This window comes from Lactuca sativa, chromosome 6 (assembly GCF_002870075.4).
Source record: "Lactuca sativa cultivar Salinas chromosome 6, Lsat_Salinas_v11, whole genome shotgun sequence".
In the NCBI taxonomy this organism is placed as follows: domain Eukaryota; kingdom Viridiplantae; phylum Streptophyta; class Magnoliopsida; order Asterales; family Asteraceae; genus Lactuca; species Lactuca sativa.
Window position 1 is genome coordinate 83,612,053 of NC_056628.2, and position 12,113 is coordinate 83,624,165.

General features: G+C 32.7%; 1 protein-coding gene and 1 long non-coding RNA gene across 4 annotated transcripts; one reads left to right on the plus strand and one right to left on the minus strand.

The window, feature by feature from the left end:
• Positions 1 to 1,478: 1,478 nt before the first annotated feature.
• Positions 1,479 to 5,864, minus strand: LOC111891244 (aspartic proteinase 36). 2 transcript variants are annotated; one of them, XM_023887316.3, is made up of 11 exons: positions 5,439 to 5,582; positions 5,202 to 5,268; positions 4,931 to 5,060; positions 4,453 to 4,700; positions 3,250 to 3,474; positions 2,694 to 2,856; positions 2,523 to 2,596; positions 2,335 to 2,422; positions 2,171 to 2,246; positions 1,997 to 2,068; positions 1,479 to 1,880 (listed from the first exon to the last, which is right to left on the minus strand). In XM_023887316.3, exons 1-11 carry the CDS (start codon positions 5,446 to 5,448, stop codon positions 1,738 to 1,740), a joined length of 1,296 nt encoding a protein of 431 aa, XP_023743084.1. In that variant the 5' UTR covers positions 5,449 to 5,582; the 3' UTR covers positions 1,479 to 1,737. The 2 variants fall into 2 exon arrangements, with proteins under 2 accessions (XP_023743084.1, XP_023743083.1); XM_023887315.3 differs by lacking the exon at positions 5,202 to 5,268 and having other exon boundaries at positions 5,439 to 5,864.
• Positions 5,865 to 9,439: 3,575 nt separating this feature from the next.
• LOC111906228 (uncharacterized) lies at positions 9,440 to 11,118 on the plus strand. 2 transcript variants are annotated; one of them, XR_008224588.1, is made up of 4 exons: positions 9,440 to 9,753; positions 10,418 to 10,485; positions 10,577 to 10,728; positions 11,022 to 11,118. It is a non-coding gene; the product is annotated as an uncharacterized LOC111906228 (long non-coding RNA). The 2 variants fall into 2 exon arrangements; XR_008224589.1 differs by lacking the exon at positions 9,440 to 9,753 and having other exon boundaries at positions 9,811 to 10,485.
• The last annotated feature ends 995 nt before the right edge of the window (positions 11,119 to 12,113 follow it).

Below are 12,113 nucleotides of genomic sequence, written 5' to 3' on the forward strand. Positions count from 1 at the left end.
TAGAGCATTAATAAGACAGTGGAGACATAATGTTAGGGGGTTGGCCCATAAGGCTCATTTTGGCCACCAAATTCCTGGTTATTAGGACCCACATTGCCATAACTTGATATGGACCCCGAATTATTGCAATAAAAGTTGGATCAAGTGAAAGAAATTTAATGTAACCTTTTAAATTTCATATTGCATAATTGTATATTATTATCTTGTAAATTGTCTTTTATTTAAACAATATAGTTTAGAAAATATATTATTATCTTTAAACAGAAATCAAACCTGACAGGATGCCAAGACTCGTGGTTGATTAAACCATGGTTGAAAATAGATGACTTGAAGACCAAATTTGACTTAATATTTTAATAAAATGTCAAGGTTCGACTAACCGGTTTTTGTATTTTATGGTTATGTTGTCGTTTCCATTAAAAAAATTATTTTTGAGGTTACGAGGGTTTATTAGCATAAAAAGGTTATAGAAATTTATGAAGCTAATAGTTTTGTACCATATTAGTTGTTACTTACACGATGCTAAAGGTACTTTTATGGTCAAATCCTAGGGTTTACATTAATTAGATGAGTATTTTTACGATTTTTTGCTAAGGTAAGTATGTATGTAGTTGAATTTTTAAGCACACATCCAATGGAAAATTAAATGTATTACTAAGTTTTTGTTTTATGACTTGTGTTTATACTATATGTACTACTTGATGTGAGGATATAATTATATATCATATATTGATGTAGGCCTAATTGCCATACTAGGATTAATGTTTAAATGTTTAGATGATGATGTTATGATATACTATTTGTCATGCTAGGTTTTTATGCATAAGTTGAAGAAGATGATATTTTTATGCTAAATGTTTTGCTAGGGTTATTGCATGTGTGATGATGATGATGTTATAGATCTTACATTTTCTGATTACTTGCCACTTTGCTAGTATGGATTTTTTTTCGATGCATTCCCTTTTGACGTACCACATGGCTAGGAATCCCCAAGGTCATGTAGCAGCTAATGAATTTGGGATAACTGATTGGTGTTATGTGAGATATCTTGGGGCAGAAATAATAGGTATATATTTAAAGAACGTATTATTATATCATGATGATATGATGTTAGAAGTATTATTGATAATGTTAGAATAATAGGTATATAATTGATGTTAGATGTTGATGTGATTCCACATTGATGTCCTTTTCATATAAAGCTTATATATGATTAATGCTGAGTAATAAAAAACTTATGTATCTCAATAAACTTTAAACTTTATAATATGATATATTATTTTAATGTGCATCTCAGGTAATGACGTTGGAAAAATTTGCCCTTTTGGATTTTCCGATGTAATATGATGTTTTAAAAACATAAATGACTTTTCAATTGCCGAATCACAGGTATATTTTTTGCAATGCACTTTTTTAATTCCACTCATCATTTTAACCATGTCAATATTATTGGATTACTTCCACTTGTAAAAACAATCTGAGAGTCCAAAATACAATCTTAAGTTGAAATTGAAAGCAAAAAGACTGAAAAATCCTTTACGGATTTTGCAGAAATCAGATACACATCGTAAAAATTTATTTACAAAATTACCCTTTAGTTTATCGTTCGCTGACAAACTACCAGACAAGTTGATGGAATTAATCCGTGTGTTATGGTTGCCTAATAATCCTTTAGTATTGTATGTATATATATGATAATATGACTACTACCTTTAGGGGTATTTCAGGAATCAAGGTTTATAATTGTAAAAATAAAGCAATCACTAAAAGTGATATCAAATATCTATGAGGAATAAGACTTGAAGTAGATGATATAGAATGAGGACCTACTAAATGCACTGATCCAGTAATTTCATCCCTTAGTTTAATGCTTGAAGAACCTGAAATCATTAATTCATTAAAAAAAAAAATAATAATAACAATAATTTTAAACCATGTATTTTTTTTAATTGTATATTTTGCAAAAATTAAAAGGGAAATCACATTCACAACTCACAATTATACTCAGTCCATCCAATTGTTTGATTTTCAAGATCATATAACACAAGCTTATTTGATAGGACCAAATCTGCAAACATTACAAGAAAATGAAATGGAATTTAATAATCAAGATTAAATCAAATTTCATTTTTTTTTTTAAAATAAATATAATAATATAGAGGTTACTTACCTCCAAGTACAAGTGTGTCTGATGAGCTAAGAGAATCCATACCATTATTTTGCCAGCCAAAACACAAGTAATCTTCCTGCAACATTTGGATAAAATTCAATTATGAGAATTGAGATATATTAAAATTTAAAATTTAAAAAAAAAAAATACAATTGAATACTTACAAAGGCGAATAAGTAATCATGTGGATAAACCTTCAAGGAAAGTGAATTTTCAAAATAGAATGTAACTGGAGGAAATCCATCATCAACACTGCACTTAATAAAAAATCAAAAGTTCACAACTCATTCTACTTTTATAAAAAAAATATATAAAAATAAAAAAAGGTAACTAATACATAATTACATATTACCTTCTGGAGAATTCAAAGCATGTATACTGGTCATGAAGGGTATGTAGTTTCAAATCAGGCTGCGCTATGACTATCTAAAGAAAAAGAAAAGAAATTAAAAATATATAAACGATGGATTTTATTTTTTTATTGTAACTAAAATGATATTTATATTGGTATAAAAAGTTTGACCTCGTTGACCAAGGGCTTGTAGATTGCATCAGGAAGATAAGCCAATGTTGTACCACTATCTATTATTGTTCTTCTTTTGTCCCCAGAACCATTTGTATTTGTTGAAATATTTAGAAATTGGTTTCCAACTTCAATTCCCATCAAATTTGCAGCATAATGAGGCCTATCATTTTATAAAATTTAATCTTAAGGCACAAAAAAGAACAAAAGAAGAAGAGTAAACTGTATTTTTTAGTCCCTGTGATTACTAATTTTCTTCAGTTTCGGCCCAAAATGGAAACTTTTTTTTTTAGTCCCAATTTCCAGGTTTCATTTTGATTTTGGTCCCTCTCACTTATACAAGGGTTTTTTGGTCTTTTTTCCTTCTCTTGTTTTAACGCATTACCGATACTTTATTCATCATTACTGAGAGTGAAGGACTACACCAAAATGAAACCTGGAAATAGGGAGCAAAAATGGGAAAAAATAATCTTTTTTTTTTGGATCAAAACCGAAGAAAATTACTAAGTATAGGGACCAAAAATGTAGTTAACTGAAAGAAAAAGGAACAACATACTGATCTGGGATCAAAGGTGTTGAGTTGACTTTGGGTTGAACAACATGACCAATTGCAAAAATACCACCACCATTGTCACCATCTAGACAATGAGCAAACATCTTTTTCACTTTTCCAGATGAAGCCAACTGTGAAATGATTGATGAATTTGATTTTCCAAATCCAAGAATCCCATCAAGTGCATCCTCAGATGAACCTAGATTCCCAGATTGTCTAGCACCACACCTGATTCAAAAAAAAAAAAAAAAAAAAAAAATTCTAAAGATTAGTATTCTGCTTTTCAGTTTTGATATAAGAATATAATGCATCAGAAAGTCAAAGACAATGATAACAGGTTGTAGTAGCAACTTACTCTCAATGTTTTTCCATTTTAGGAAATCAACTACTTTTTTTTGCCATTCAAGAAAAAAGAAAATTTACCAAAGGTGACTTAGTTATACTTCATTTACATACAATGAGATTATATATTTGGTTATTTTACTTTCCGTATCTTAGTTTACTTTACATATTTGGTTTCTAGGTTGAGCCTACTTAAAAGGCAAATACTAGCCTGACATTATATACAATCATATAGTTGTCACGTTTAATGAATCGTTGCTTATTTTCAGTTTTTGGTAGTTTGCTAGAGCTTTCAACCGGTTTATACTTAATAGTACATGCGCTAAATGAACTCCTCTTTTGTCCTACTCCACGAGAGTATATAATTTGTTTTGTAGATTACATTTTGTCCTTGATTAGAAGGTTGCCTAAAATGGAAACTTGTGGGAAATTGGCTGGTTTTACAAGTAAAAAAGCCCATGAAGATTGGTAAAGTTTAAAATGAGTCTTACTAAGAACAAATACTCAAATATGCTGAAAATGCCCTTTATTTTCTGCCTAACACTCAAATCCTAAGTAAGATACAAACAGAGGTTTAAATCACTATGTTCATATGTCCTTAAGAGCCAAGCCACCATATATTGTGTAGCTCACTTAGCTCATTTAAAGTATTAAGCACTCTGAGTCTGCATATCCTTGTCTTTTACTTCATCTGTTTTTTTGTGTAGGTGTTGTGCCTCTTTAAATAGTTAACTTATTACTATGATGTCATTGCTAGTTAAGTAAGACTTAAGAGAGAGAGAGAGAGAGAGAGAGAGAGAGAGAGAGACTAATGAAATAAATGATAATGAATTGAAAGCATTATAAATAGCAATGAAAACATACCCAAATATGACACTTCCATTTGCCAGCTTAGTTTCCAAATCACCTGAGATACTGTCATACTGGACAACATCCATTACAAAGTAACCAATACTGTAGCTCCCATCACCATAAGTCTCTGTATATAGACAAGATGCATTAGCCTTGCAACCAGTAACTGCACCACCATTGATCTCTGCACAAAAATCTTGAGAGCATGTAACCAATTTCCCTGTGAATGAATCTTCTGGATCGTATAGTGTAAGTTCCAGCTGTTAGAAGTATGGTAGGTCAAAAGCTGTTAGCATTCACATCCATAAAGGTCCATATATTATACGCCAAGTTTTTCTTGAATATGCTAATGTGCATTTGGAGAGAAGATGAGACATTTTAATAAACTGATAGAAACAAGAAAAAGTATACAACATAACTAATTCTAGTGAACTACATCATTTGGAGATACAGTAAAAATATAAATAGAAGGAAATCAAGAAAAGAATACCCCGTGATAGCCTCTCTTGGGGCACTCTCGGCATTGTATACAGTTGATCCACATTATATCACTTCCTGTATCTACTTGCACATAATATTCCTTTGGTGGTGTTCCAATTCCAATTTTGGCATAGTAAAGCCTGCAAAATAAGGTCTAGATTTCAGATAATTGTCAAACCAGTAGACAGAATATCACACATAAAACACTTTGATTCTATTAAATCAGGCCGATGAGGTTGATGAAGTACCATGCCATTTTTTCGAGTACAAACAGTACTCACCATTTATCTAAATCGAATCTTATGCCAATTATCATCATGGTATCGGTATGGAAACTTGATTTCATCCCTACACAAGCCCTAATTCTCATTGAAATTCAAATCGAGATTTAAGAAATAAAAAACTAAAATCTCCAATCTCAGTCATGTAACTAGAAAACGATATAGCACGATCGCATAGATTAAGATAGAAGTAAAAAAGGAAACATCGAGACACGGCGTTTAAGAGTATGTGCGTACCCAACGGCATCAGGACGACCGGTTCCACCGAGAGGTAGGTCGACACCAGATGCTAGAATCTGAAGATGACGAAGGTTATCGTGAGCTTTGAAAAGACTAAGTGAGCGTTCTTTGCCAGAGAATTTGGAATTCACGCCGAAAACAGCACCGCGGAAATCGCCGTCGTTACTAGCAGCCCCGGAAACAGAAATCAAAACGACAAATAGTAACGAGATGAAGCTGGTCACTATAGCCATATAGATGATCGTATAGAAGTATATCGTTGATCTACGCCGGCGACGGAGCAGTGGAATTGAAGTCGGGAAAAGTCGATGAAGACGACGACGACTGACCAAGAGAAGGCATCTTAAAGTTAATAGAAAGTTTGTCACAGAACACCCCTGAAACTTTGGCCAAATCTAATATCCACCTCAGCTCAAAACAAATACTATTAATAAAAGGTTGCCCATCCTATTTTTATATAGAGAAAAAAAAATGGCTAATTTTTCGAAGGGGTGTTGGGTTTACATAATTTCATAGGATTGTATTGGAATTGGAAGTCAATTCCTATCAAGCAATGTGTTTGGTGGTCAAGCCATGTGTTTTGTAGGGTGTGTATGAGTCGATGAGGTTTAGTTATAAATGAAAACCAAATTATTATTATTATAACCGGTTATGTATTCTGTAGTTATTGGTTATCGATTACAATTGGTTTCGGTTAATAATTCTAATTTGTTAATGGTTTTGGTTATTGGTTAATACAGATTAACCATAATGGTCCAAACAATCACATATCTAGAAAAAAGTTTGAGAAATAATTTCCAAAATGGTGATTTCAGATTATTTATATCATATCTTGAAATAAAGGACCCCACATTCAACAATAAAGAGATGTAGCATAGTATAGTTTAGCATTTTTTTCTTCAAAAAAGCCAATGTAGTTTTTTTCTATCTAAAACCAATCGTGAATTCTGTTTTTCAAATTTAAATCTATTTTTCGATTTTTAACTTGAATGATGACTTAGATGTTTTTGATGGGTTCTCTAAGCATCTGAATTTTAGGCAAACAAAAGCATTTAATAATAACCCTATGTGTATGTGCAACCTAAATCTATGTTTTACTATTATAGCAATCTACTTTCAAAATTATGAATTTAAACTACCAAAAGAGATAGAATTACTAACCTTTAAAGTAAATTCGTATTTACTTTTGATTCCCTTGAAAATATTGAAGTATTGGTTGCTTGTAGAAGGATCTAGCACCTAAAATAGGAATGTCTCTAAATGCTCACAACCAAAAGACTAAAACCATAGAAAATTGAGGAGAGATGAGAGGGACTATGAGAACCAAATTCTCGGTCTTGTAAAGGTGTAGGATCCGATTTCTGAAGGGCAAGGAGGTCTTTATATAGCTGAGGTAACTTACAGATAAAACTGATTTGAATTAATTAAATAGTCATATTTAATCATAATTCAAATCATTTGTTTATCTGTTACTAAGAACAATTCTAGAAGGATTCTAGAGCCTCGTAAAACTGTTCACTCCCATTTGGGATTTTAGAATGTTCATCTTGTTCAACTATTAAACAATTAACATTCAGTCCATGCACCTTTAAATAAATCCCGATTAATTCTAATTAATTTAAATTAATTCTCACAAGTTTCTAATTAATTTATTAGCGTGTAATAAATTAATAAATCATTTATCTCACCCTCTTAAATTCTTTTCTAGCTATTTTTAGGTCTCGAGAGCAATCTTAGAAAGACTTTGCTATTATTCTCAAAGTTATATCAATACGTTATGAGATTAGACACATATTTCCAACAATCTTCCACTTGGACAATTCATCAACTACTATTGGTTGAATAATCTTCAAATAACCAACAAAGTCCACCTTTGATAACAACTGTCAAACTACGATTTAATAAAAAATATCCCTTTTGGATAAGTGATCAGTTATTCATTTGTTTCTACAAGATATCATTGTGAACTGAGTCCATGGATTATGAATAAACCTAATAGTTCATCATTTTGTTTCTCGATTTCCGATTTATGATGATTAAATTAGACTACCAATTGAACACATCAATTTAGTTCGGGCTAGGCCTAACACATAAATTGATGGTTCAGAGCATATCAAACAATCATATGTGTGCATGGAACCCTAAATAAGATCTATGTTTTCTCTAATTGAACATACAATATGAACAACATCATGCAAACCATATATCTATGATAAATAATCGAAATTCACATAATAAAGAGTTGTGATACATACCTTTGATTGTTATGTAGTAATAACAATCTAATAACCTTGAAGATCTTGAAGCTTGAGAGAAAGTGTCACAAGTGTAACACCTCTAATGAATCACAAACACACTTAGCAAGAGGATGAGATATGAGAGGGGAAGAGGAAGCTTCAATTTTTGGCTATTACTCTCTAGGGTTTTCAGTGGTCGAAAATTAACAATGGGTCTTTATATAGTGACGTGACTTAGAACCAAAGCTAGGGTTAGAAGTAGGAAACCTTAATTGCTTTGCTTAAGGACCAAACAAACCCTAAACCTTCGATCCATAAGCCCTAGGACGAAAACTCTAGGGCTTTCCTAGAAGATTTCATCCAAATCTCTTTAGGAGGGTTCTAGAGTTTGTTTCCTCAACTATCAATAAATTGCCAAACAACCCCTGCACTTTTAATTAATTCAATTAAACCCAAAATTATTCCAATTAATTTTTGATTAATTATTAATTAAATAATATGATTTCTAATTAATATATTATTTCCATAATACATTAATAAATCATTCATTTCAATTTATTAATCAAATAATAAATTCTTCCTCTTCCTTAATAGGTCATCCTATCTAGTTACTAGTATGAAGATAACCCAAAAGGACTGTGCTACTATCAATTCAAGTATATACCAACTATAGTTATGGGTTTAGACACCTAATCTAACAATTTCCTACTTGGATAACTCTAATAACTATAGCTGTCAGTATAACTTTAAAAATTTATTAGCAAATTATAACTCTCAAAGTCAATGTCAAACTCTAACCTAGTCAGTTACGTGTCCTAATATAAGAGATCAAATATTCCTCCGCTCTACAAGACACTACTAGAAAAAAAGGCCTTTTACGACGCGCAAAATACGACGCTCATTGATCTATGTTACACAAAGGAGAGTGACATTAGAAAAATGTCATCTCTTTAAAAAATTTAAGGATAGAAGACACGCATTATTGCGCGCCCTTAAATTAGTGTCTAAAAAAACACGGAGGGCACCTATAATAAAATGCGCGTCGTCTAAGGATGTCGCTTTATATTTTTTAATGGAACGCGCGTTCCATCCTTTAATAGTGGGGGAAAGGGGGAAATGAAATTCTGAAAAAATTAAAAACCCCGCCATGCTCTCCTTTACCTTCTTTCAATCGTTCTTCTTCTTTTCTCTCCCTCTCTCTCTCTCTCAATCAAATACCAAAAATTGACTATTGTTGGAACTAGGGTTCCGGTTCTTAGTGAAATCGAAGGTTTTTTGGTCACCAGGCCATGAAATTGATCAAAGGGGTACAGTTTAGAGTGATTTCCATATCAAGTAGAACAGTAGCTCCATTAAAGTCAAGGTCTCGAAACTCCATGGTCAATCACCATCAACATTCTACTTCTTTATTTGTTCCAGAGGTTTGTCTTCCTTTATTACGAGTTTTATAACCTTTTTAATCAAACTCAATTATCCCTCGATACCTAATGTTATCTTTTGCGTTGTTGCTTCTGCTCTGTTCTTCTTGAAACCTCCCCACACTCTCATGTTAAAACATAATTTATGATATCAAGTTGGAAATCAATAGAAATGGCTATGAAGGTCGGTTGGGTTGGACGATTCTTTGGAGGATGAGAGAGATTTGGACATGGCAAATCGAAGGGCTACAGAGATTGAGCTTGATACCATGGAGGGTTTTGCGTCAAGGGAAAAGCTCCACCATCATCTCAACGACCAAGGTTGGTTAGGGTTTCTGTTTTTTCTTTTTCTCCTTCCCCAGTTGAAAATTCTCTTTGGTATGTGCTAGTTCTCTCTCCAGCTTCTCATTTTTTAAGATTAATTGTTAGTGGAAATAGGTTTTAGATTCATTGAAATGTTCTCTTTTGCTTCCTTTTCTCTAATGAGCATTATCTGTTCTATTTCATATCTAATTTATATGGTCTGATTCTCTTTTTGTTTATTGGGTTTTATGTGTTAATCTGTGATAAAAATAAGTTCACTTTTTTGTGCAGGTTTCTTGACTTGAAGTTTAGTTTGTCTATCATATTTAGAGATAATAAACGAGTCTCTGGGAGGTATGCAATGAGCTTTAAGTAGGTCAATTAATAGATCCCATGAATCCAAGTGCACCACTTGCATGAGTTGGATGAAGTTGTGGGTTACATGAGCCTGTGTTACCCTTTTGGGCTAACTGCCTCGGTTCTGTTTGGAAGACATCATAAGGCCATATTACAATCTCCAAAAAAAACTTTCCTTGTTCTTCTTTGCTTTAACTTCATCAGCCTCCAGATCTAATATTAATTTTTCTCTTAGATTCAGAAATTGATAAATCTCTTAAACAAGGTTTATCCCATTTTTTTCTTCAGTAGTGTAGAAAGACATGTTGCCAATGTATACGGTTGTTGAATTTTGGAGTGCGTGTTCATATTCTTATTGTGTTCCTGGAAACCTTTTGTCACGATACGCTGAAATCTTTGTTGGATCCTGTAACATTAACATAGGTAATGAATAGAATGCACACTGATAAGTGATATTGGTAATTTAGTAATTTTAAAAATAGGAAAAATATTGGATATTACCTTGAACAGCAACGCCATTGCACCTTATCTGAAAATGAAGACAAGTAGTATATTGTGTTGTTACTCTCGAGTTAATAGTTACACATGCTTATAGAAACAAATCTGATGATGTTTAAATTAGTATGACTATCACATTTGTTGCATGAAATTATTCTTACAGAACCAACTCTGATGATGTTTAAATTAGATGAGAAGCTGAAGTTGATAGAATCTCGTCTGGAAAGCAAAGTATTTACTAAACCACCTCAATACTCAACCCCTTTTACATTGTTTTCATCATATTGTTACATATAACAAGATACACTTTTTGTTATTGTAGAATTGAGGGCCCACTTCAGGCTTACATCCTCGTTGACGTACATCACGTGATATTCCTCCGGTGTGGAGTTAAGAATTTGGGGGTTTCTTTCAAGAAGCAAGTAAAATGTACAGCAACTAAAGTTTACTTGGTCTCAAATTCTTCTTGCCCAGGTTGTTTTTCTTCCCTCATTGTACTTTTAGTTTTCCCGCATCTTCTTATAGTTCCGAGATGCTTTCCATGTGCTTATAAGCTTGCTGGTGTTTACAAACTTATTGGCACGCATAAACTCATTTATATCTTGTAATCAGCTTCATGTTTAATAAGAATATATATTGCGCATTTTGATTGTAGTCTGAGGCTTGTAAGGTTTTCAGGTCATATTGAATTAAAACTGCATAGGCTAAGTTGATGAACTGTTGTGAAGTGTATGTTGCTTTACGCTAATATATGTTTATGTTTTCAGGTTCCAATGGCTCCAAAACAGCCAAACACAGGACTCTTTGTGGGTCTAAATAAAGGGCATGTTGTCACCAAGAAGGAATTAGCACCTCGTCCTTCCGATAGAAAAGGGGTAAGTAACAAATCATGATATCTAAATTGTGTTGAGTTTCTTTTGGTTAAATTAATGGTTGTGTTTCTTTGGATTATATATAGAAAACAAGCATAAGATCACACTTCGTGAGAAACCTTATCATGTATATTTGAGATCTTTTGTCTTTAAAATAAAGGGCTTTGAATCATACCTTGAGCTATAGAACTCAAACGGAATCACGGGTGCCTATGATTCTGTTTTCCATCAGATCTATAGTCATATTGTAAAAATCATACCTTGAGCTATAGAACTCAAACGGACCCCAAACCAGTTCCCAAAGTTCACAAATTGAGTTGGCTAACTTTCTTAAGCAGGCCAACCTCACTGGTAAGGACTTTATCTATGTGCAAGAATGGAATCTTTGCTGTTAGGTCTGATTCGGGTCTGTTCTGATATGTCATTTTGTTTTCATCATTTATAAGGCTTGGAAAAGGATCCAGAGTGATTCCAAGTTTCTATATGTTCCTGATATTATGAATTTAAGATCTGGAGCAGATGGGGTGTTATTTCCAATTATAAATTGGTTAGAATTGATCCAGACTCCAGATCAGTGGGCAGTCACCAGCTTTTACTAGTGTTGTGATTGTCCACAATGTAAATTTTATATCCGGAGCTTGGGAAATGCTTTTCATTCAATTCCAACTCTGAGACTTTCATTTGTCTGTCCTTTACTTCTCTGAATTTTGGTATGGACGAATTCTACTTACAAGTTGGGTAGAATTGGCCAACCTCACTTGACTGTCTTGTTGGAGACAGAAGTGATACACCTTTTTGTAAAATTCATATTTAATTCATCCTTTGGAGTTAGAAGGAGTTCTTTATAGTTCTGGAATCCTGAATAATCATAGTTTCCTATAAAATTTAGTTAAAGCTATGTTTCTGTTTTAGATTTTGGAGTAAATCCATTTTGAACAGCAAGTCTGTTTTAGAGACCTTGCTGTGATTACTCTTTTCTCAACTCAT